The sequence below is a fragment of the Ochotona curzoniae genome, unplaced genomic scaffold (assembly GCF_017591425.1).
Source record: "Ochotona curzoniae isolate NIBS_2020 unplaced genomic scaffold, NIBS_Ocur_1.0 contig_1, whole genome shotgun sequence".
Taxonomy (NCBI): domain Eukaryota; kingdom Metazoa; phylum Chordata; class Mammalia; order Lagomorpha; family Ochotonidae; genus Ochotona; species Ochotona curzoniae.
The window spans coordinates 4,286,804-4,313,292 of NW_024464918.1; the positions used below are offsets into that span (position 1 = coordinate 4,286,804).

General features: G+C 48.0%; 1 protein-coding gene across 3 annotated transcripts in view; it reads left to right on the forward strand.

Moving 5' to 3' along the window:
- Positions 1–26,489, forward strand: part of SPOCK1 (SPARC (osteonectin), cwcv and kazal like domains proteoglycan 1) — a 400,415-nt gene that overhangs the window by 277,292 nt on the left and 96,634 nt on the right. For all 3 annotated transcript variants that reach the window (XM_040982062.1, XM_040981992.1, XM_040981908.1), the window contains one exon: positions 17,509–17,635. In XM_040982062.1, the coding sequence (XP_040837996.1) occupies positions 17,509–17,635 (127 nt within the window). The remainder of the gene's footprint in view (positions 1–17,508; positions 17,636–26,489) is intronic.

A 26,489-nucleotide genomic window follows, 5' to 3' on the forward strand; every position in this document is an offset into this window, starting at 1 on the left:
CAGTGGGTACTAATCTGTTTTAACTAAGGAGCAGGGCTGGCCTGGCTTCCTCACGGGCCAGCGTCTCCAATGGAATGGCCCTTCCTTCCTGCCTCGCTGCTCTCTGCAATAACAGCTCTGTCTGCACCAGTTTAAAAAAAAAATAAGCTCCAGTTGAGGCTTTCAGTACAGCAGACCAATCTGAGAGTTTTCTGTCTTTTATGTGAACTTGAAAAACAGAATCAAAGTGTTTGAGGTCAGAGAGAAGTACATCACAGAGTGTGCCTCAAATACGCAACCCTCGGAGGATATTTGAAAGGATGATGGTTATTTCATCTCAGTTTTGTTTTACAACAAAGCACCATCTCCTGCTACAGGGGCTTTGAACCCATTGATTACACATACACATATGTGTGGAGGCGTGGCCAGCGCTGAGCCTGGGGACATGCCCTGTGCCTGGATGATTTTTGTTGCTTCACAGCTTGACGCATCGGCCAGATTGTGGCAGTGCTCACCATAGCCATTGCCGAGGCCGTGTATGTTTGGGTAGGCACCTGTGGGTGACCCTGGCTGATTTGTCAAGCTCAGGAGATCTTCATTCCGCAGCTCTGGACCCAGGATCAGTACTTAGGACAGCTCAGTGGTGTCTGTCCAGACCCTAAGGTTGGATTTGATACAATTGGCTTGGAGGTTTGCCCTGTTGGAGTCAATGGCCTCTGTGCTGAAAGCCCCTCACAGTGGCTAAATATTTGGGGAATACACACCCATGAGCCCTAAGAAAGACAGGAAAAGTAGTTCAAGGGAAATCACTCCCTGACCACCAGCCAGTGTAGGATGGGCTCAGCAAGGGGAGAAGCCTGCTGCCAGCTCACATCCGCCTTCTTGCTCTGTGCAGCCCCATTTGTGGATGGGTCTTCCACTGCTCTGCAGAGAATTGTCCTGAATGCCCCGGATCCTGAGGGAGGTCACAGCACCTCCCGCTGGCATGTGCTTGGACCCTGTGGCACATCACAGGAGCTGGGCTGCTTTTCCTTTGGTGCCCCAGCGCATCTGCCCACTGGCTCCTGGTCTTGGAGTTGCCTCTGGAGGAGTCTGTGTCTGTGTCATGTTGTCCCTGTCCCTTTCATAGCAATTACTCTGGCCCTGTTATTGAACCTGTTCCTTCCCTTTGTGCCCAAGGCAGTAATTCTTGGTTGGGTTTTTTTTTTCCCCACCTTTGTGGTGTATCCCAAAGTATTCCTTCAAACCACATGCCACTTAAACACAAACACATTTGATTGCTGCAACCCACAGGTTTTCCTTTGTAAACAGTAGAAGCACTGTCCAGCTCTGCCCAGGGTGCAAGCCCAGCTGCTTGTGAGGTCTGCCTTGAGCCAAGATGCTCGGAGTGAAGGGAGTGACATCCCTTCTCTGTTTCTTTCTTTGCTTCTCAGCAGCAGGAGGTGTTGATTTGGTGATCTTAATGGCAAGAGCAGCCGAAAGTAAAAGGCAGTTCATGATAGGAATGCAAATAATAAGAGATTCTTAGTCCCTTGGGAACTAAGTAAGAGACAGATAATGTGTTGTAAAGCAAATCACTGGATTGATTTTACAAAAAAAATTTTTTAATAGCAAGAACATAACTTTGGTAAAATGTGCCATACCTTGTCTGGCGCTACCGTGTTTTGATTTTTTGTTTTAAAGCACACATTCAGAGCCACCTGCAGGATTGCTGACAGTGGTGGTGATGGTGGGGAGTGTTTCATGTCTCTTGCATAGAAAGTTTCTGGGTGTGGGCCTCAAGGACCAGTCTGTGCCCTGTCACCTCCCTCTTCCCGTCCCCCCTCAGGCCCAAGGCTGCACTCCCTTGAGGTGGGGGTAGAGATAGAGGACAGTATAAACTTCCCGTTGATTACAACATCCTGGATGGTTGTCTTGATTTTAAGCCATGCTCTGTCTGTAGAAGATAGGAAATGTTTTATGGTTGGTTTCCCAGCCAGTGCATATGCTGAGTATCTGGAGCTGTGGCTGGCTGCTGCAGGACCAGGGGGCTGATGAATGGTGTGATTTCATCTCCTGCCACCCTCTCTGGTAAAGAAAGGAAGGGTGCTGGGACTGCCCTGGCAGTGTGGAGTAGTACCTCACATACTAAGAAAAGTTTAGGTGGCATATTCCATGCATCAAGTCTAAGTAGACTAGAAAGAGGGTCTTGCAGTGGGAGCACAGCTGTCTCTCACATGGATGCCTAGCCCCCCCACTCAGCTCCCTGGGGGGTTGGTCCATCTTGACAGCTGCAAGCCTAGCGAGTTTTCAGGATAATTTATAGTAGCCAGTTACATACACCAAGGCCTGTGTCTTACAAAGCATGCCACCTTTTATAAAAGTTAGTGCCCGGGTTCAAGTCCCAGCTCTGCTTCCATTTTCAGCTTCCTATGAAGAGAGGCAACAGGTGATAGTTCAAGGACAGAGTCTATATCACCCATGTGCAAGATCTAGATTGAATTGCTGGCTGCTGGCGCTGGCCTAGATTGGGCCTAGATCAGGCCCAGCGTTTGCAGACATTTGGGAAGAAGCCTTGTTGGTTGGAGTGTCACTCTGCCTTTCCAATAAATAAAAAGGAAATAAACGTTTTTAAGTTACCAGACTGAATTTTTGCACTTTCCCTGTACCTATTCTGATTTTCCTAAACCACTTCCCTCCTCCTCCATTGTTATCAATAAGACCATCACCTGCTTGCTACACTGCTAAAACTCAAGATGCCAATTCACAGAGTTTCAAGTTAGACATTTATATCAGATTGTCAACCAATGAACCATGAAAGACATTTATTATGGCTATCAGCCACCATAGTAGGACCTGTTGGGACACTGACCATGCAGGTTTGGGGGCCAAACAGTGGACTTAAGATGATTTAGATGGACATCCAAGGTTATCTTCAGGAGCACTTTGTTTTAAATAGAACTGTCCTGAGCTAATGTTCAGTCCTTAATGTTCCTCGTGGAAGAGGTGGGTGGAGGACAGGCCCTGTGGGCACAGGCAGACAGCAGAGATGAAAGTTAATTGGTTTGGGAACCTTGGTGCCTCTCCAAGATCACGGGTAAATACACAGAAGCCGATGTGTGGGTTTATCACCATGGAATATAAGGCAACTCTCTGGCCTTCCTCACCCCAACTCTTGGACAGGTGGAGGTGCTGGTGCCTCCTGCTTCCCCTGGAACTGCAGGGTGGGCCTCTGGCTGCTGATACTGACCAGTTGAGAAGGAGGCAGGCTGGTTCTAACTTTGCATGAATGTGAGGAATTGCTAAGTGGAGAGAAAAGTGATGTGTCTCCTCTCTACCTACTTCCTTCTCTAGAAAGAACTTGAGGAAGCCATCTGAACAGGGTGCAGTCATGAAGGGCTCAGGCCACTGCAGGAGGAAGCTTGGCTGGCATAGCTAGGAAAACGACTCATTTCCTGGTGGCGGTGGGCTAAAGGCCACAATGCAGAGCCCATTGTCTTGGGGCTTGTGATCATTTCTTTGCTTGGTAGTTATAGGTATCTTCTAGACTGCTGGATGATTGGTTCTGTGTGGTGAGTGGACTGATGGACCTGGAGATGAAGGCATATTGGAAAGGAAGTTATCTATTATGCCATGAGATGGTAGCATGAGAGTCGAGCTGGGTGGACTGGACATGGGGTACCTCTTGGAGAACACTTCCTTATCTGGATGGAAGGACCTAGCAGGACGAACAATGGGAAAAAGTGTTGTTCATGGAAGGAGCAGCCTTGACAAAAGTCAGGTGGAATGATAAGGGACTTGGTGTCCTAAAGGGAGTGAGAGAAGGCATGTGCTGCGGAGACTGAGGAAGATACCATAAGGGTGTGAAGCTGCGCAGGGAGCAGGGCAAACTCTGACCACGCCCTTCGGGTGGATCTCAAAACAGGTGCATTGGAGTATCCTCCTAGCAATATGTGGAGAGTGATAAAAAGCATGTCTTAAGTGAACTGAACTTCCATTAATTATCAATTAAGGCATATTTTTCTATATAAAGAAGCTGCACAAGTATGGGTATGTGTGTGAAAATTTTAGAGACCTCCTCTAATTGAGCTTATAGACTTGTATAGGAGAGTAGGAACATGAGTGTATAGCATCTAATTAGAGAGTGAAAAAGCTCGTGGAATGAGGTTGAAATTCCAAAAAGTGAGTGACCACTTCTGGCTGCAGTTGAAGGTTGGAGTATGGATCGCATTAATTAGCAGTTTTTATTAGTATTGACTAGTGGTGTGAGAACATGAGGACTTTGGCTCTGGTATGTCATGGCTTGTTCATGTAGCATACATGGGGGACCAGAGCTGTGCTCCCCAAAAGCCCATCTTCAGTGTAGGTAGATCTAGTTTCTGCCCTCAACACACTTTTCACACTGAATCTGCATTTATCTGTAACATTATAAATAAAGCCCACATCGTGGCACTCTTCTGAGGAAAGCTGGGAGCTTAGCGGGGCTTCAATAACAATCTCATTACAGCCTCCAGTTCTGCAAGAATGGTCAGATGGGGTGGCACTCCTCGCCTTCCGCAGGCTGACACCTTGTTGGGTCTGGTGTGTGACCGTGTCAGCTGCTGTCTTAGGCCTTTCAGAATGCCATATGGTGATTAGTTTGCATGCAGAAGCAACATAGAGCTCCCAGCTCTCAAGGCTGGGGTGTGTTAAGACCAAGGTCGTGCAGGCTCCATGTCCAGTGAGGATCCACTCCCTTGTGTCTGTGTTATCTTCTGGTTGTATCCTCATAAGGTGGTAGGGCCCAGGGATGTCCCTAGGGATCCTTTTACACAATCACAAGTGCCGTCACAAGGGTTCCACCCTCATGGCCTAGTCACTTCTCAAAGGGCCCACCTCTAAACCCCTTCATGTTCAACATAGTAATTTTAGAAGGACACACACATGAAGAGCATTTTGGCTCTGCTCTCCCAAAATCCATGTCTTCTTTGCACAGAAAATAGGTTCATTGTTTGGCAATAGCTGCTAAATCCTAACATATTGTAGCATTACCTTCATAGTTTTTTGAAAGATTTATTTATTTATTTTTGAACAAAGATTAAAAGTAGTAATTTATTGTGACAAGCGAAATATAATGGGAAATCTATTTCTTAAATAAGTCACAGTGTTTTGCAAAGAAATCTGGCTGAAATGCATTCTTGTTCAAAACGTAGAAGCTGTGACCAATACGTTGAATGTTTGACACAGCCAAGAGTTGAAGAAGTGGCTTAGTTCCACTGGACCACTGACAATAAAACTGTATAAAACTAGAAGTGTTCATCATGGAGGAAAGAGTGATGTGGGAGGCTGGGCGTTGTGTTTCCAGTGGCTGGAGTCTGCCTAAAACACCTTGCATCCCATACTGGTGTGCCTGGGATCAGATCCTGCGTCTGCTTCCATTTTGGCTTCCTGCTAAAGAACCTGGGGGCCACAGATGACAGCTCAAATACCTGAGTGCCTGCCACCTGTGTAAGGAGACAAGGATGGAGCTCCTGACTCCTGGCTTTGGACTGGCCCAGCTCCAGCTGTTGTGGGCACTGGAGAAGTGAACTAGCAAAGATCAATCTCTCACTTTCTCTTATTCTCCCTTTCAAATAAATTGTACAGTGAATAAATAAGCACTATTAAAAAAAAAGATTTCATTTGTTTCAAAAGCAGAGGGGGCAGAGAAAGAGGAAAGGAGGGAGGGGGATAGAAGGACAGGGAAAGAAGGAGGAAAGGAGAGAGCCTGAAGGAGTGGGTGGAGAGGGAGGGAGCGTGGAGGAGTGGGTGGAGAGGGAGGGAGCGTGGAGGAGTGGGTGGAGAGGGAGGGAGCGTGGAGGTGGAGAGGGAGGGAGCGTGGAGGAGTGGGTGGAGAGGGAGGGAGCGTGGAGGAGTGGGTGGAGAGGGAGGGAGCGTGGAGGAGGAGGTGGAGAGGGAGGGAGCGTGAAGGAGTGGGTGGAGAGGGAGGGAGCGTGGAGGAGTGGGTGGAGAGGGAGGGAGCGTGGAGGAGTGGGTGGAGAGGGAGGGAGCGTGGAGGAGTGGGTGGAGAGGGAGGGAGCGTGGAGGAGGAGGTGGAGAGGGAGGGAGCGTGGAGGAGGAGGTGGAGAGGGAGGGAGCGTGAAGGAGTGGGTGGAGAGGGAGGGAGCGTGGAGGAGTGGGTGGAGAGGGAGGGAGCGTGGAGGAGGAGGTGGAGAGGGAGGGAGCGTGAAGGAGTGGGTGGAGAGGGAGGGAGCGTGGAGGAGGAGGTGGAGAGGGAGGGAGCGTGAAGGAGTGGGTGGAGAGGGAGGGAGCGTGGAGGAGTGGGTGGAGAGGGAGGGAGCGTGGAGGAGTGGGTGGAGAGGGAGGGAGCGTGGAGGAGGAGGTGGAGAGGGAGGGAGCGTGAAGGAGTGGGTGGAGAGGGAGGGAGCGTGGAGGAGTGGGTGGAGAGGGAGGGAGCGTGGAGGAGGAGGTGGGGAGGGAGGGAGCGTGGAGGAGGAGGTGGGGAGGGAGGGAGCGTGGAGGAGGAGGTGGGGAGGGAGGGAGCGTGGAGGAGTGGGTGGGGAGGGAGGGAGCGTGGAGGAGGAGGTGGGGAGGGAGGGAGCGTGAAGGAGGAGGTCGGGAGGGAGGGAGCGTGGAGGAGGAGGTGGAGAGGGAGGGAGCGTGAAGGAGTGGGTGGAGAGGGAGGGAGCGTGGAGGAGTGGGTGGAGAGGGAGGGAGCGTGAAGGAGGAGGTGGGGAGGGAGAGAGGAAGGGAGGAGGAAACAGGAGGGCCAGGAGGAGGGGGAGAAATGGAGAGAGCTATCTTTCATCCACCTGTTCACTGCCTGAATGGCTGCAAAGGCTGGAGCGGGGAGGGTCCAAAGCTAGAAGCACAGAGCTTCATCTCAGTGCCTCCATGATGAACACTTTTGCTTTATATAGTTTTACTGTAAGTGGTCCGGTGGAACTAAGCCACTGCTTCAATCCTTGGCTGAGTCAAATATCCAACGTATTGTTCACAGCTTCTACGTTTTGCAAAGCACTTGAACAAGAATGCATTTCAGCCAGATTGCCATTTTATAAGGGTGGCCTTTCCTCCAGTTTCTCGTAACTTGTTCTTCATTTCTGTCTGAGCCTGAATTAGAATAGCCTTTGCCATTTTGTACCTGCCAGCTTTCTGCTCGGAATTACCTAGGTACTGCCCACAACTGAAGCATTGTGCATAGCTGTTGGTAGGATCACCTCTGAAGGCCCATCCAAGTAAGCTCTGTCTAGCGCACCTTCAAATGCTCCCTAAGCCTACTCTGTTGTTCAGTTTCAAAGCTAACTGTCCATTTTCATTTCTGCTAGAAGCACCCTCTCTTCTTAATACCAGTTTTCTGTTTTAGTCCCTTTGTGCTGGGCTTGTAAACAACATGATTGCTTCAAGGCATCACCAGGTTTGGTGTCTGGTGAAGGTCTTCTCATAGATGGCGTGTTCTCACTGCCTTCTGCCACAGAGGGAGAGACTGGCCAGTCTCTGTGCTTTATCTTACAGGGCGGTCATCCTATGCATGTCAACCCTGACCCCAAGACTTAGTCACCCATCTGCTTGGCAGTTAGGACTGTTTCTATCAAAGTTTACAATTGTTCAGTCTGTAGCACTTATCATGCTCAGGTTCTTAGTTCCTGAGTATATACTCCACTCTGTGTTACGCTCAGCCCGCTCACTTAGAACATCCAAAAGCCCTTTAAAGGTAGCACCCCCATGAGGACCCAATCTGTTCACCTTCAAAGCCATGGCACACTTAGGAGTTCACGCTGTACTTCATGGGTTCATGGATCAGTTAAGAGAGGAGCTGGAGGTATAGGATCCAACAAATGCCCTTCATAAGGACCTGCGTAACTTGAGCTGAATCACAAAGTGATTCTTGGAGTAAGGGTTGGGTGTTCCTACCAGGTGTGCAGGACTATACTCAGTGCCCTTTGTGTCCTGTGTGGTAGACCTACCACTCTCCTGAGCATACCGTTAATACTGGAAAATGTTAGCAGAACTCCCCCGGAAGCTGGTGTGACAACAGCCAGCAAAGAACAGCCTTCCCAGACTGCGTTGCCCTCTCCCCAGTCCTTCAGGGGTCTTTCTTGAAGCTTCCTTTGGGACCAGGCATCTCTACAGCTCCGTGTTCCTCTGGGGCCTGAGGCTTGGCCTTGACATCAACAAGCTGTCACCTAGAAGTTTCTCAGAGCTGCAGGTCTGTGTGTTATAGACTACCTTGGACCTGCCTTAGGGACAGGCAAGGAAAAGAGGGGCATTTGAGTCAGCCGCTACTCAGAGGAGACCCAAGGCTCCTCTAAGCTGGCATCCATTTGTCACGAGGAATGTCCTCAGCCAGGAGGTTGGCAGGGTGCAGGGTCGCTTCTCTGTAGGATCTGACTGCTCTCCCCGTGGCCCATGCCATGTACTCTTGCTACTTTTTGGAGTAGAAGACAACAGAGCCTCTCAATGTGCCATGTTTCAGTCAACATCCTCTTCGTCTACACCTGTCCTGAAAGCAGTTACACTCCCAGTTCCACCTCTGTCCCTTTGTGAGGCTTCTGCTTCATTTTGCTGACTTGTTCCTCCCTAAGGTACTTGGCAGCCCCCAAGACTCTGCACCCCCCACTTCTCCCAGCGGGATGCTTGGCTACAGATGACTAGAAGACAAGCAGAGGTATTTTTCTCCATCCACATATCCCATAATAATACACCTACCATGCCACCACCACCACCAAATTGTAACTAAATGAGCTTGTAACATATTCCTGTGCACTTGTGTGGCTGCATATTTGCAGAAGCTGTACAACCGTCCCACCCCGACACACACACACACACACACACACAGACGCTGTGTTCCCTGCTATAAGGGCAGGAGGATGGAGGGGCAAGCTACCAAGCCCTATCGGCTTGCTTCTGCTTTGCGTCTCTCCATTGTATCCATTGCCCCCCGGCCCACTGTCTCCTCTTGGGTCTACAAGCTGGTGATACCAATCTTGCTATTGGGCCAGTGAAACAAAAGAACAACCAAACAAGATATGCAACTGAAAAGTCAGAGGTCCACGGATAAATGGAGCAGTCCCTTTTCTGCCCCTCCCCCTGTGAGGAAGGGATGGGTTTTACACAGCAAAGTCCCTGACCATTATCCTGAGGGAATAAAGAAAGCCCAACTGTGCGTTTACATTTCTCTAGTAGCTTGCCACGGCACTGCTGGCTTAGCAGTTTTCTTGAATAAAGCAGAATTTCAGCCGGGGTGTGTGAGTGCCCCGTCTTTGCATGTAAGCTGTTGTGTGTAGGCTCCAGGGGCTGTCTCCCTTCCACAAGCTGATCTTTGAGTTAAAACCCCATCAGTCTGCGTTACTGAGCCTCTGGTGGTGTTGGCCATGGCCTGTCACTGTCCTAATGGAAGGTGACTGCAGATGCAGAGTCTCCCACCAGTTTGTGGAATTTACATAATCGCATCAACCTGTTAATCTTCATTATGATGCCTAGAAACACTGAGGGGCCTCCGAGTTTAAGGCTAGAGCAGGTTTGACAAGGATCCCTGAACATGCAATTTTTCTTTCAAGTCCAAGGGAAAACCTTGATTCAAAGAATGTCCAGAGTGGCGAACCACCAGACATCCGAACCACTTCTGGGGAGGTTCCTGTTCTTCCTGCAGCTTGCCCGTTGGCACAAATGGCCACAAATTGTTCGTGGCAACAACTCTTACATATAAACTGCCTTGAAATGAAGAGCTGGTTTCTTGCCACACAGAGGTTTTCTTGGAAAAGTTGGCAGTCCGTGAGTCTTTTGTGTCTCGGAATGAGTAAATGGGGAGAGGGGGGACTCTTCTGAATCAATTCAGAGTAATTAGATATCAGTAAGCTTAACATATTCCATTAAACGTATGTTGTAGGAAATGCATCTAATGCAATGCAAGCATTGGCTTTGAATTCTTTACCCAATTTCTAGCACACAGTAGGTACTCAATCTGTACTTACAAAATAAACACTCTCTGGAACCTTAACCATAGTTTGGATATCGGTTTTGGTAGTTTTGGTATAGATCCTCGTTTTTAAAAGTGTGTGTGTGTGTGTGTGTGTGTGTGTGTTTGATAAGTGAAGAGAGAAGATGGCTCATACCTGCTGCTTCTGTCCTCAGACACTGCCTGGTGATCCCCTGGCACTCAATCTAGGTCTCTGTTGTGGGTTCCTGGGTTTGAGGTAACCCCCTCTGAACATTTGTGCTGCCAGGAAACTAGAGTTCGGACCTGGTGTTGTGAATCAAACGCAGGTGCTCTAATATGGGATACAAGTGTCCTAACCTGCATCTTAACCCCTCGGTGCCAGGCTCACCCCAAGACCTCAAAGTGTAACTGTGGAAACTGAATTCTGATAGAGCTGATCTCACCTCCCCGTCTCCACTGAAACTCCTGAGGACTGGTCAGGGAGGGAGTGGACCAGATCGGTTTCTTTTTTCATTATTTTTTTTTCAGTCCCGTTTCTATACCTGGAGCTCCTTCTCCATTCCAAGAACCCAAGCTCCTTTAAACAGGACTGAGTAGATGAGCTGAAAGATTCTTAAAAGTGTAGCACCATGTACTTCCTTACCTTAAAAATGTGTGTGTGTGTGTGTGTGTGTGTGTGTGTGTGTGTGTGTGTGTGTATTGGTTTGTATCATGGAGATTGGCAGTAAGTGGCTATAAGAAAATCTAGCAGTAGTATTGAATCACAAAGGAGCTGGATTTTTTACCTCCTTTTCTGCCTTGCTGACGGTGTGTGATGTTTAGGGTGGATGCCTTCTTAATCATTTTCAGCTCATTTGCGCACACACGTGGTATTTCTTTTGAAAATGCTCATTGGTGGCTCCTGAATCCTCTCATCTATGAAGCGTAGATGCTTCCCCAGCTGCCTTGGCCATCACGCAGCCCAGGTGAAGGACGGGTCATGCAGCTCCAACTTGAAAAGAGCCAGTCTGGTGGTCAGATTTCCAGTGCCCCCAGAGAGAGATTTTGCTTTTGAAATTGCATCCTCATCCTGGTGACATCTTGCTGATGTTTCTGATCCTGCCTCTCCCTTGATGCCCAGGGCTCACCGTGTGACCATAGGTTCTTCCCATCACCCGGGCCATGCCCTGTCTCACCAAGCCCACAGTCTCCCCAGCTTATACTCCCCTGAGAGCTGTCCATGCTCTGTCATAACCTCCCCCCAACCTTGGAGTCCTTGGGAGGCATGAACGAGACAGTTCCTGAAAATGTCGTTAAGCAATCCCTGGGTCGTGCGAGGCGTGCAGGTGTTCCGTGGGTCAGTGACTGTGGCAGCAGCAGTCCTCAGCAGTGATTTGTTTCCTGGCATCACCACAACAGATTTGTCCTTTTGAACATCAGGCCTCTGCAAGCAGCATGTCTTTTGTGTCATTAATATCCAGCATCGCCTGGGACAACCCAGACATATGTTAATTTTTTCTTCTGCAGTTTGCTTTGCCTTGTGAGGAACATTGCAATTTCTTTGAATAGAACCTCACGTCTGGGACCTTGCTCCTCTGGCACAGGAGCCACTGCCGTGCAGCGGGATGAAGATGATGCCCTGTGAGAGCCCGCCTCTGCCATCAGAGTGGCTTTGAAAATTGACATAGGCCGTTGTGTGCTTCCTGTGTGATCTGATGACTTTGTATAATGACTGAAATAACCCTAACAGCAGAGGAATTAGTGCATCATTTTCCGTGACAGATTATTTCAATGGTTAACATAGTTTTTTCATTTTAATTAACATTCATTATTTCGTCTCTGGTTCAAAATAGCCATGTCAACTGTCTGAATATCGTCTATCCCTGCTTTAGGCACAATTAGTTTTGATTTTGCAAATAAATTCAATCTTACTTTTGAATAGGCAGTTGGTTATTAACATGGAAATATGCATGCAATCCTTTTATGCCAGCAAACAAACTCTGCGATTGCTGGAAGGGAAGTGTTCTTGAATAGGTTCCCTATACCTGTGAGCATCATCTCCGTCCCGCTACACGGCAGTGGCTCGTGTTACAAGGCAACATGGTCCCAGACATGAGAGTCTGTCCAAAGAAATTGCAATTTTCCTCACAAGGCAAAGCAAACTGCAGAAAAATAGAGTAACGTGTGTCTGGCATGTCCCAGGCAATGCCGGATATTTAATGACACAAAAGACGAGGAAACAAAGACAGGGCGGAATGGGAGGTTTGGAGGCAAAGCCTGGCTTTGTTAGTGTCAGTTTGTCCTCCTGTAAGATGAGAGCAGCGCTGGAATCTGACCCTCTGGAGGATTCAGGGAGGTGCAGGCAGGGCCCTTGGACAGGCGTGTAGTAGCCAGGCAAACCTACAGCATGCTACTATTGCTTTACTACTTCACCAGCTGTTCTTACACAGAGTAAATCAGAGTGTAAACATACACATCCAAGGAAGAATACAAAATGTTCTGAATCAAATGAATGACCCTTATTTAGTAGAAAAGAAAAATCAGCACTTCTAGATACATGGTCAGCTGTCATCCCTGTTATTATCAAAATTGTCAGAGAGGGAAGATGTGAAGACATTCGCACATGTATGTGTATGTATTTTTTGCTGACAAAGTTACTCATCCTGCCACCTCCTTGATGGGGGACCTAGTTGTGGCCCTTCTTGGGCGCAACCAAGTGAGATGCCAGGCCACAAGTGATGCCATCAAAGACTCCAAAGTTGGTGTCACTTGCAGGGGAGGGGCAGGCAGGTCGGTGAGGTCTGGAGATGTCTAAGTGAGCACCAGTGGGGTCCCATTGCAGGCAATTACTGGAAGCAGTGATGTGTGCAGTGGAAGGTTATGGGTGATGTTTCATCATGCAAAATGCAAAACAAATAGATACATAGGTAAACAAGTATATACATATACATGAACTGTAGAATGGAGACTAGCATATCGGGAAGTGAAGAAACCTTGCAGTGTGCCTCTCTACTCCCGAATAAAAGGAGAACTCCCAATGAACTGTTAAACATACTTTGACAATATGATACTAGATTTTCCACCATTGCCAATACTTGCCATGATACACTTAAACAGCAGAATGTTGGACTTGAGACTGTTGCTGAAAGACTATACTGCTGTAATAACATGGGAGAAAATGGTGATGGGGGAGAATGGGGAAGGAGGAAGAGGATGTGGAGGAGGGAATACCTGTAACTACGGAACTGTAGCATAAAAATAATACAGCAAACAAAAATACAGAAAAAAGGTCCGTCAGGGAAACGTACAAAAAGAGAGAGGGGGGGGGTTATGTTTCAAGAAAGCAAGACAGGAAATCCCCTGAGGGAATGTCTGACCTGCTCAGTCTGCTGGCGTTTGGCTGATGCCCTCCTGTGTGTTTAGGACCCTGTCTTCCTCTAACAATGAGTCAATAAAAAGAGTATACGTAAATTTATTTACATAGTGCATCTTATACTTTAGGAGTCCTTAAATTGATAATATCAGTATTTGATTCTGCGGAGCCTTATTAGCTTGTTGGAAAAGTCAGATGTTGTTTCTTGAGCTCCTCCCAATTCTGTTGGCTGACAGTTTCCAGTGTCTGAGTTTTCACTTAGGTTATATTCCCTTATAAACATGACTGAAGTTAGTGCTTATTTGAAAAAAAAATACTGAGAAAAATAAGGAACAGCTGATGATGATAGCAACTTTTGGGCATTTTCATGGAACATCTGCTTTCTTATTCCTGAATCTGAAGATATGTTAGAATTTGCAACCATTGTGTCCGAGGACCACATGCAGCCTCAGACACAAGCTGACCTCCAGGGTCAGCATCCTTCAGCTCCAGCACTGGACAGCTCCCCAGGCCCACTTTCTGAAGGTTTTGTTTTTGTTTCTTGTTTTGCATGCTGGACTATTTTTTTGTTTTAGAATTCCTGGAAACAATAGTCTGTTGAGTTGTTAAGTTGAAACAGTATGCTGGAACCCAGCTGGATAGCATAGAGGCTAAATCCTCACTTTGCATCCCCCGGAATCCATTAATGGGCACTGGTTCATGTCCTGGCTGCTCTATTTCTATCCAGCATCCTGCTTGTGGCCTGGGAAGACAGAGCAAGGAGGTATGAACCATGGGGATCACCTAAGCATCCCTCTGCTTCAACATCTTAAAATGCTGGGAATTTTGTAAAGTTGACAAAGATTGAAAATAAGCAGTTGAGCAGATGGTAATGAGAAATTCTGGTGACCTGCTGATGGTCTGGCTTCCTGGCATCCACAAGAGCCTGCAGTTGGGATCTTAAGGGGCATTGCCATCAGCCTGTGGTGGCGGCTGACGCTTAGCATCAACCAGGGATGCAGTTAGGGCTTCATGGCAAATGCGAAGACTGGCAGGGCCTGCCTCCCACTCTAAATTGCTTTTGTCACTCTAGTTGATGAATGTCTGTGACACTGGGCATAGCAGTTCCATCAAGACACCTTCATCGGATTGCATTCTTCATTGGCTCGGGAATTGCAATATCTTGAGTCAGAAATCTTGGTCCCTTGCTTTGAGTGAGTTGTTTATTATTTTATGATTTTGTACAGAACTGTGGGGATTGAAATATACAACAAATAGTCAAGGAAGTTAGGCTTCCTTGGTCTCATATATTCTTGTCCCTAAAGTTTATACACTTGGCATCAGAGAGCACAGGTTTGGGTTCCAGCTCCACTTGGGACCTGCCTGGCTGAGGTGAGGAACATACATTTTCTCCAATCCAGAATGTCTGCTTTCTTCATTAAAAATGAAAAAGTCCCCAGATCCCCCAAGATGTACCAGGAGAGGTCAAAGCTGGTTCTGCCTGCGTTTGATCCATGACCATGGAGCACTGTTGTGTCAACCTTGCTGTTCTGTAGGTTTAGAGCAGGAACAGTGTTGCCAAGGAGAGTTGTTTATATGACTGAACACCCTGTTAATGAAAGTACAGATTCCAAAATAGGGCATTAAGATGGACTGAGGTCTGAAGTGATTTCCTGGATAACTTCCACTGATTGAATATCTGTGAGATCACCACCACTTTGTGTGTCATTGCAAGTCACTTCCTTTGCTTGCCTCCAGTCCTTCACCCAAAGCAGGATGATGTTGTACTAGATTCATTTCTATTTTCTTTGGCATCTTGTGATTTTGTGTTGAACTGCTGAGTAACCTGCAGTGGCTATCATGTGGGGACCTATCTACCCCCCATGCCAGGCTTTGTGGTAGGCACTGGCCAGCCGCCATGCAGTGCTCAGAGACAGAGGTGATTTGTCATTAACTGGTCTTTGGTAGCTGATCCCATCTTGTCTTCAAAGCCAGTGATCCGTTGTCCACTTCTGCTTTCTCTGCCTTTGGCTAAGCTCCATAGGCTCCTTTCCTCTAGGCATCACTGTACAAGGTTTTGTCTGCTGAGCAAACCTTCCCACCCTTTGGACTTTATGACCTCTTCCCGGGAACCCATGCTAGGTGTTGACTCTGCTGTGGGTGTGCTCACTGGGGACTGACCCAGGAGAGGGGCGGTCGGTGCCAGAGCATCTTCCTGCACTTGCTGATTCATTAACAGTGTCAGACGATCTGCCGTGTGAATGATGAGAAATGTATCATGTGTTCTTTTGAAGGAATCATGTTCTCTAAGATTAACCTTGTGCTGACAGCCTGTTTATCTCCCAGAGTGCCACCTCCATCGCTCTGCCAGTAGCCCAGAGCAAACCCCAGAGAAGAAGGTATGTTGGATGAAGGACACTAAGATTCCTCCTGCCCATGTAATTTAAATAAAACAATTATTTTCCCTTTCTGGACAGAAAGCCAAGACCAAGCTGGGTAGGTGCTACAGAATCGCAGGAGAATGGGCCCCCAGTGGCACATATGGGTGACTTTATGGAATTTTTGAGCTGCTCCTGTCAGTTGAACCAACCTGGGCTGCAGACAAGGGCTTCCTACTTGGACAGGCCCTGCAGCCATGTGGCATCTGCCCAGGCCTGGCTTCCCATCAGCTCTGTGACCCAGCACTTCTGAACCTCCTGGAGCCTTGGTTTCCACCTGCGGTCCAGGAGCAGGGTTGACCAGGGTGCTCTCCTGAGGCGTGCAGAGGACTTGTGTGGCTCTGTGGTCAGGCAGGCTGAGCCTCCAGGTCTGGCTGTCCCATGGATTTGTGCCATGAGAATGGCTGCTCCACCCCAGTGTCACCCTCATGCTGATTGTTGACCTGGCAGACCTGAGGTAGGATAAACACCAACGCACTGGCTGTATTTTGCTTTACTCATCTTCCTTCTTGCCTACCTTCATTTAAAAGGAGATATATTCGCTTGGGCACTAAACATGAATTCTTCAGGAATTAATAGATTTGTTCTGAATCTGGTAGGACAGATTTTCTTCTTGTGGCTCCATTAATTTTGTGGGAGAAGAAAATCGTTCCAAATCCAGGGCCTGAGGGGGAAGATCTGGTTTCTATGGAAATGGTGGTTTCAGCTCTTAGATCCCTATCTCGTGGGACAAATCATTGGGGTAGTAACTGCCCATTTTTATTGCTTCCTATTTTATAGGATCTGTACTAAGTACTGTGTCTACATGGGCTCACAAGCACTCTGAGAATGTTCTATTTCCCCCTTTTTTACATATGAAGGAACTAAGATATATGCAGAATTAAATGTCGTGCCAAGGTCACCGAGGGAGCAGGTAGCCCAGCAGAGGCTTGAACTGGAGTTTTTCTAACTCCAGGACCCAGACACTCACCACCACCCAGCAACTGGCAGAGAAACACCTCAGGGAGGCAGTCCTGGGTTCACGGGTGGGGAGGCCAGAGACGCTTGTCCTCCAGCTGGGTCCCAGCGCCACGGCAGGGAAGCTGTTGTGGGGAGTTTGCTGAGAGACCAGCCTTGGCTAGGGGAGGAGAGGCAGTAGCTTCAGCCTTTATTTCAGTGGTTTATGATCCAGTGACGGGGTTCCTTCCGTGGACAAAAGCCATCCTAATAGTGCCATTTATCATTATGACAAAGGTTAGGAGAGGGGAAACGCAAGCTGGAATGAAAGAATGGGATTCTGATGATTTTAGCAGTTGAAAGTGACATCACTCTATCGAGTGGCACGTTGGAAGCCAGCCTGAAATTGCTGTAAAATGCGTCCAGAGAGGGTTTTCCAGAGCAGCGATACCGTCTTCCGGCCAGGTTTGGAGGTGCGATTCACATGAAAGTGCTCATGGCGCCACCTGTGTGTCATCCAGGAAAAGGCTGTCCAGCTGCCCCAGGAGAGCCTGGACTGGGTGCTCCAGTGTGTACTGGGGGCAGAGAACCCCTGTGGCTGAGACTGATGCAGCCACACCCCACACGGTGTCTGAAGCACATGCACAATGAGTTCGTATTTACAAGACTGCGGGGTCTGCGGTGTTTTCCTCGGCCCGTCTGTTGTGTCAAACAGGATCTTAGGATCAAGTCTCCTGACCCCTGTCTGTGAGTTGGAACAAATGAGCATGCTGGGCAGGGATCCTTAGCAGCCCTCCTGCCTGGTCGATGAGCCCTTGATTGATTGATTGATTGAATTTAGCTTGTGTTCACAGAGGAACTTGGGGGAAAGACCCATGAGGGCCAGAGCATCTACTAACCGTTTGCCTCTTTTTTCTGACCTGTAGGCAAAAGAAGGGAAATGTGGCCCACAAACACTGGGCCGGACCCGCCAATCTGGTCAAATGCAAGCCCTGTCCCCTGGTGCAGCCGGCCATGGTCTGTGGCTCTGATGGACACTCCTATACTTCCAAGGTTGGTCCTCTTTGCTGTCTTTTGCCATCAAAAATACACTTGATCTATGTGTTCTGTTAAGACTGTGTGTCAAAGTGGGCCTAGCAGTGCCTCGGTGCGTGTCAGGACAGACACTGCTGCACTTCAGACAAGGAGAAAAGCTAGATCAAGATGTTGCAGTCCCTGTCCCCAGGCTGGCTGAGGGCACATGACCCTGAGTTAATCCAGGCAGGCTTCCTAGAGTGAGTGAGGTAGCCTGTTGTTTAAAATATGCCAGTTCCTGGCTCTGCTGGTGGGAAGAAAACTCAGAAGTGTCATCAGGCACACCCAGAATGCAGCCAGAGCCTGTACAGGCCCCCATTCAGACACAACCCCTCTCTCTGAAGGAACTCAGGCTCTCTCATAGTCAAATGGGAGCAAAGGGAGTGTGGCACAAGTCACTTTGACTCTAACAAATGAAGAGAGCCCGGGTGCATGGACGAGGGGCAGGGTAGGTGGGTCTTGTCATCCCTATGGTGTAAATTTTTTTTTTTACTTGCCATTTTTTAAATTTTACTCTTTTACTTGCTACATCCATGCTGAGATTCTCAATGATTCCTAACCAAGCACCACATCCCCACCCCTATCCCCGAGTCTGACCGCTTCTGAACCCAAGTCATCTATAGAAAGGACCTTTCCATAGTAAGCTCAGCAGTGCTCTGCTGAACTCTGGGAACTATAGAAAACTTGGGCAGGGGCAATGAGGAACAGGGTGGATACATCCCTCCCCTTCTGGTAGTGGGACAGAAATCAAGGGAGGGCATCCTTTCACGTTTCAATAAAGTACTAGAAGCATGATGCTTTAGGGGGAGTGATGAGAGAAGGTCTTTATGCCGAGAATAGAGGCATAGAATGCTCCAGAAAGAGGAAGTAGTATAGGCCAGGGTGCCATGATATGTTTGAGGAGCTTAAAATGCGTTGATGTGGCTCTGACAGCGAAGGGACGTAGGATGAGGGGCTGGAAGGTTGTGAAGAACAGAGAGGCCATATCTCATCTACTTGGAAGAGGAGGCTCCAAGCTTGAGGACACAGTCATGTTAACTGTGAAATCCTAACACCCACCACCCCTATCAGCAGGTACACAGAGCCATGTGTCAGGGATGAGAGACAGACCCGTGAGGCCACCAGCTGAGAAGAAGTAAGGAGGTTCCAATCTGTACCACCAGTCCTGGGAGTGAGGTGGAGAGAGCTGCGTGGCTGTAACCAAGTTGACCCTGTCATGGGCTGAGCTGCTTAGCTGAACATCCATCCCGTTTGTGCTGACTGTAGTATTCCCGCCAGCTCTGGACTGAGCTGTTAGAGCTCTGGACCAAGCCTGAGACCGAGAATCCCTGAGAAGGTCATGGGGACCAGGGCTGTTTGGACAAGTGCATCCAAATGCTAGCAGCCCTGTCTGCTAGCCTCTGCCCCACTTGTACAAGATGCTTAACCGTGCTTCCCCACCCTTACTGGAGTGGCAGAGCAGTGGTGACCCCTCTAATGTGGTGCTTTAGAACTCTTGATTTCCAGGGAAAGCATTTCTCTGGAAATGTTTGCCGTACAAGAGAGGAACATTGACTTCTCGCCCATGGGGAAGTTGTCCTCTGACAGTGCTGCTTCAGGAGCTGCTTTAAGAGAAGGGCTTGGGATCTGGGGGACCCCTCTGTCGTGACTCTTGATGATTCAGAAGACCAGTGACTCACTTTGTTTCTCGGCAGAGTCCTAAAGAACCTGTTGTGCCATTTGTGGCCTTGGGTCTCTGTGTCCACCCAGCTGACTCTATTTCCCATATTTGTTAAACAACGTTTCTGGAAGCACAAGATACCCAACACCCATCAGAAATTGTAGGGTTCTTCTCCCTTTTCTCCATATGGGCCAGTGGTCCAAGGCCAGCAGCAGAGTTTCACAGCCACTTTCTGTTGCCTGGCCACCTGTGACCTACTCACTTGTGTTTGAAGTTAAAACAAAGGAGAGTTGCAAGAGGGATGGCACGGCAGTGGACAATGGTGTGGGTGTTGGGTTCTGTGTTGGGTTCCCACTCTGCTGTCTGCAGTGAATTTCTACGGGAACCTGTGTACTGTCCACTTCTGTAGCAAACTGAGTGCCACTCAATGGGAAGCAGGATGTTGGTGGCGCCAGAAACCCCTTAGGGCTAAGCCTCGAGGGCGTTCACGAGGTTCCTTTCCAAGGGAGTGCTTACGTGTCCTTGAGTTGACAACTGGTGTGTTTCGGACATTGTCCTCAATCCAGGACTGCTTGTCTGTTGAGCTCCAGAAGGATGTTTCGGACCCATGGACAATGCCAGTTGATGTAGAAATTAGTAACAGCTCATGAGTTAACTGATGATAAAATGGTTTTCTATCCCACTGAGTTATAGTTTTTTTATTTTTCCTTGATCATTAGTGTAAGAAAACCAAGGACAGGTGAGCCCTTATGCATGTATAACCAGAAGCTATTTCTTACCGTTATGTGAAACCTGTAAAAATTAGTTTCAATAAAAATACTTTGCAGGCCCTGTGTCATTACAGGGAAACCAGTACTTCATGTCAAGTGATCACAGTTGTCCAGGTGAATAGTTGACCTCTTCAGGGCTGTGTGAAGTGTCTCAAGTGCAGAAGAAGGAGCCTGAAGGCCAGATGCTGCTGCTGTCCTCAGGCCTCACCAAGCAGGCTCTCGGGCCGCAGCAGTCACAGGCTGCTGGAATTGGAGATTGCGTGTAAGAGTGTGTGTCTTCAGCAGAACTCCATTTTTCCAGTACCAGGGATGTCACCTGGAGCTGTGTGACTCCCCAAGGAGCAAAGAGAATGTGTGCAAGATGTGAAGACTCTTGGGATGGAGGGGTGGGGCTGTTTTGAGTCCATTAAAGCTTGTTCAGTCTCTATAAAGCATAGCCCATGAAAGACAGGAACAAAGGACACCACAGAGCCTTGACCAATTGAAGGCCAACACTGCAGCTGATCTGAGAGCTAACTAGCCTAGATCCTTGACATGGCTTCCAGGCTCCGAGAATTGTGCTGTGTAGCTCCTGTTCATCTCTTCTGCATGGCTTGTTCTCCCAGCCAGGAAATGGCGGTAGTGCAGAAATCCAGTGAGTATTTGTTGAGTTTGGTGCGTTGTGTTAAATACAAGGGATATGGCAAAGGCAAAGCTCCACATCCCAGGCCCCTTTGAGTAGAACAGGGATTTAGGTAGGAATCTGGACACTGCGCCAACTGCAGAAGCGCAGAGCTGAGTGGCTTCACAGGCTGGAGAAGGAAGCAGTCTCAGCTTGCATGTGGGGAGAAGACAGGTCAACCAGCTACAGAATTGACACTAGAAGCATAGTCAGTGCTCATGTTTCCTGGGCCACGGTGTGGACCTCATAGGAGCTTGCCCATCTGGACAGTATTAGGGACCCAGTTAAAGAGGTATAATTTGGAATCTGCTTACCCTTGGCCAGGTGGTTGGTTGGGCTGGCTGGGAGGGAGGGTGAGCACACAGCACACTGGAGCCGACCCTGACATCGGTGCCGCTGGCTAGAACCTGGCCAGCTTGGGCTTCCTCCAGCTCAGCATCTTGAGGTTTCTCAATCCAGAGAGAGAGCGAGCTGCTTAAAAAAGGGGGAGCCGTCTGGAATGACACTGTGGTCCTGGGGGTTCAGCAAACCTCTGTCCCAGAGCCTGGCCTGAATGCCCTTGGGAGAGCCAGCCCCATTCTCTGATATCAGGCTGATTCTGGTAATTGGCCAACAAGCAGGCGAATAGTGTGTCTTTTGTCCCTCTCCTTCCCTCCAAACATCTTCCTTAATCGCTGTTAAACAATTAGCAAATGGCTCATTTATGTCTAGAAGCAGAAGAGAGATGCCAATTTAAGCAGCACAGTGGAAAAAAATGTTTCTCTTCAGTGTGTGTTGGGAGGGAGGGGCTGAGCATGCCTGTGCTTTTTTGTTGCTTCATATTTGACTATTTAAGCATTTTTTTAAAGGCATCTATTTTATTTTTATTGGAAGTCAGATATACAGAGGGGAGGAGAGACAGAGAGGAAGATCTTCCATCCAATGATTCACTTCCCAAGTGACCACAACAGCCAGAGCTGTGCTGATCTGAAGCCAGGAGCTAAGAGCCCCTCTTCCAGGTCTCCCACATTGGTGCAGGGTCCCAAGGCTTTGGGCTGTTCTTGACTGCTTTTCCAGACCACGAGCAGGGAGTTGGATGGAAAGCAGGGCCTCTGGGATTAGAACCTGTGGCCATATGGGATCCCGGTGTGTGCAAGGTGAGGACCGTAGTCACTAGGCCACCGTGCTGGGCCCTTCAGAAGGATCTTTAAGAGCTTTCAGCGGTTGTTCCCAACAAAGGTCACATTGTGAGTTCTTGGCAGTGGACTCTCCATTGGCTGGCATTTCATTACAACAGGCTACTCTGTGGGTTGGGTCACTTGAGGGCATGGCTCCAGGAGGCCACGAGCAGCTTCTCTGTCTCCCCCCCCCCCCAGGCATTGTTGACCCTGTTCAGGATGTCAGACCTGGGGGGCCTTTGCTGCACTTGACTCTGAAGCCGAGTTGAGACCAGAGAGATTGTCGAGGTTATTCTGGGCACGAGGAGAGTTGTCTTTATGTGCAAATGGCTCCTTGGTGAGAACCATGCCTCAAATTCAGCAGAAATTGCCCTGGTTGGAAACTGCCCACCAGGGCTTGTGTTTGCACAACTTGGGCGCCAGTAGGTCAGAATGCAAGGCAGCTGTGATGGCAGCAAGACAGAGAGCAGCAGCGAAGGAGCCAGTGGGCTGTGGGGGAGTTTGGACAACTCCACACTGGTGTGCTGTCAGGCAGTGGGGGGAGCAGAGGGCCCCCCACTGAGAGACGACAGTGCAGGTCAGCAACCTGACAAGGCGGTGTGTCTGGGTTTTGATTGCCTGTTGCTTGGAAAAAGCCAACAGCAGAGTTTGTGTGACCTTGCCGAAGTACTGGATGGCGTGCAGCAGCTCTGAGGACTTGTACGGGAGACAGTTTGAGGACTGGGGGCAAACCCCATGCCACATGTCTGCCTCCTGCCCCCTAGCCAGCTTCATTTTCTGTCTCCTTCCCTTAGTCTGGAGTAGCCAAATGTCATCTGATAATGAAAGCTAATTTACGTAGTAAGAAAAACGCTCTACGCTTGATTGAATTAGAATTCTCACCCTGGTTTTATTATTATAAGCATCTCCCCTTTTCCTTTATAGTACTGTTGGAAGGAACAAGTGTGAATAATGTCTAAAATATTAATTGTGCCTTGGTTAGGATGTAGGTTTTGGCTGACATTACAAGATCCCAGAGGAAACGAGGCAGTACTTTATTGCTGTTTCATGTACAAGCTCCAAATGTAGAAGCCCAACGACTGATCCTGCTCCCTCTGGACTCTTGGTGACTCGGGGCCTTCTGCTTGTCATTCTGTCATCCCAGTTGCCTGCAGCTGTTGAGCTCTGGTCCCTGAATCCAGCATGGCCACTCTACCCAGGAGGGGGAATCGTGTACATGGTGTCTGCTTGGGTCCCACAGGCCAGAGCTTCGTCTCAAGGCTTCACCCAGCTGCAAGGGCGTCCGGGACATGCGGCTTTCACTTCAGGCACCTGAAATATGCCCCACAAAAATTGAAAAGTTATTTTGTTTTTATTTATTTATTTATTCCATGATACAGTTCCATAAGCTCTAGGATTTTCCCTTCACCCTCCCCAAACCTTTTCTCTCCTCACTAATTTTCCCCATGTCATTACAATAGTAAAGTTCTTCACAATCAGTCATAAGTCCCTCATTTTGCTGTTTAAGTGTATCCTGACATTGTAGGCATGGGCAATAGCAGAGGGCCCAGCATCCTGTTGTCAGGATACATACAACAGTTTGATTGGAGTCCATCTTTGATTTGGAAGTAGAGATGCACAGTGCAGGTATCTTCACATCTGTGATAGTCTCTATTACACAGTTACTATACATCCCCTTATAGGACAAGCTGTAAAACAAAATCAACAACAGAAAGAAAATAGATTTGCAACAAATTGAAGTTAAGTAACATGCTAATGAATGAGCAGTATGTCACTGAAGAAAAGGAAAAGAACAAAGACCTTCCTGAAGCAGACGATGCTGTTGTGTAACCCATGGGTCAGGGAGGGAAGAATGAAAATACAAATACCAAACCCCTGAGATGTAGCAAAAATATTACTGAAAGGGCTATTGATGTTGTATTTTGCATGAAGGTTGTCCATCAGAGAGAACGTATGATATATGTTCTTTTGGGATTGACTTGTTTCACTGAGTGTAATGATGTCTAGTTAGGACCATTTGGTTGCAAATAGTAGAATTTCAGTCTTTTGAATGGCTGAGTAGTATTCCATGGAGTAGATGTAACACTGTTTCTGTATCCACACCTCTTTTGGTGGACATCTGGGTTGTTTACATGTCTTCCCTATTGTAGATTTTGCTGCTGTGAATATAGGATTACAGATCCCTTTCTCATATGCAGATTTCATTTCATTTGGATGTATTCTCAGATGTGGGATAGTTGGGTCATATGCAGTTGGGTTTTCAGTTCTCTTAGCACACTCCATACTGACTTCCACAGTGAAGGAGGGTACCTTTCTCCCCACACCCATGCCAGCAGGTGGAGTTACTGGAGTTCTGAATGTAGTCTAATCTCGCTGGAGTTAGGTGGAACCTCAGTGTGGTTTTCATTGTCATTTCTCTGACAGCTAAGGAGCCTCAGCACTTTTTCATGTCTTTTAGCCATGTTAACTTGTTCTTTTGAAAAATGCCTGTTCATTCCTTCCCCCATTTCTGCACAGGGTTTTTGGTTTTGCTCTTGCTGAGTTGCTGGAGCTCTTTGTAAATCCTGGATGTTAGTCCCCTATTGGTTGTGTAGTGTGCAGATATTCTCTCCCATTCTCTTGGTTGCTTCTTTGTTGATTATTTCCTTTGTTGTACAGAAAGTTTTTAAGCACTCTCCAAGATGAGGGAATTGGGAAAGTTATATTATTAAAGGAAGGGCAGGTGGATGTTGGGAGTATATAGCAGTCAATAGCACAATAATATTTAAATAATAGTAGTTACAACAGTAGCAGTGAGAACAAAGCAGTCACTGCACATGCGCTGCAATGCCATGCTGAGTGCTGCCAAATGATTCTGTTCCTTAAATTATCTCACCTATTTTTCTCATGGAGCCTGTGAGGGAGGTGCTGTCATTATTAGTGTTGAAGTCAAGATGAGAAGGTTGAAGTGACGAAACTGCTTCCGGGTCACTGCAGCTGGTAAGGAGCGAACTTTACTGACCACAGTCTCTCCAAAGCTGGAGTCGGTCATTTCCGTGAGTGGAGAAAAGCTGGATAGTGTGGAGTGCTGCTTGTCCCATCAAGATGCCTTTGATGATGTGTGACAGAAATATGACCTCACCTCAAGGAAGAAAGAAAACTGCTGGTTCTACAGGTCTAGGAATTACACCGAGCTGGCCAGGCCTTGGAGAAAGACGTGAAGGTAGAGTGCTGACCACACAGCCTTGTCTGCTGTCTCTCCTGTCTCGGTCTCGCCCGGGCTTCATCGTCCTGTAGGCAGACTTTGGGTTGTGGATTCTGACAGTCCTGGATTGACCAGCTCCTGGACTGGAAACTCCAGAGAAACTTACCAGTGTGTGCTTCAACCTCCAGGAATAATTCCAGTCGGCTCATTTTGAGTCACATGTCCGTCCCTTCATCAGAGTCTGTGCCCAGGCTGATGGGACTCCACAGTCAGCCTGCTGCAGCCACGTGCGCGTCTGCCCCCTGGCCTTTGCTATGAATCACTAGAATATTTCCTAGCACAAGAGGAAGGAAGGAAAGGGTGTGTACTGAAATGGTAAAAATTAAAAGGTAGGGTCCAGCATTTGATAGAGTGCACCTGCTCCGTATCAGAGTGTCTGGTTCACATCCCGGCTCCAGCACCAGTGCTGCCTTCCCGATGAATGTACCTGGGGTGAAGCTCAAGGACTCGGACACCTGCTGTTCCCGTGGGGGACTCAGGTTGACTTCGATCTCCTGGCCTCAGGCTTGCTGGCCCCCTGCCCTGGTGGGCATTCCGGGTGTGGGCCGTTAGACGACTCTCTCTCTCAGGGTCCTACTCCTTCTCTGTCTTCCACTTTTTTAAAGTAAGAAAAAATGAAAGCACATTGCACAGTCACCATTATAGATATCAACTATGTTAACCTCACTCGGGTCTTCAGCTAAGTGACACCATTTTAAGGCAAGAATGCATCCAGGGAAATTCATGTTTCCCAGGCTGTCAGGCAGACAAGACAAGAAGGGCAGACAAGACAAATTTTTATACCAGACAAGTTGCCTAATTAAAGGGAAAGTTCGTCTAAAATAGATTCTGTGTCATTTCAATTCAGAATTCTTTTAAAGCATTTAGCTTAATGCATTGGTACTTTTTTCTAATCATGGAACACATTTGTCCTCAATTTTCTCTGGCCTTTATTTCTTCTAAGAATGTGTCAAGATAGCATAGTCTTTTTGGCTCTTGAGAATATACTTCCAGGCAAAATGGTTATTGTGACATTTTCGGAAAGCACAGATGTTCCGACATCATCCGTGGCAAGCAGGCAGCCACAGAACCGCACACATGCAGATGAGTCACGGAGGGAGAGCATAAGGAGCCAATCCAACTAATTATTTTACCACTTATTTCTGTTTTCTATATGCAAACATGCATTTAACCAAGATTTGAAGAATAGGTTTCCATTTCTTCTTCTCAAATGCCCCGCGTAGAATGCCATGTAATTAGCTCGTGCTTTTGTTAAAAACGCATTAGGAAGACTAACCTCCCTGTTGTCACTTCTGTGGAATGCACAATTAAGCCATTTGATCACGCAATTACCTGCACAGG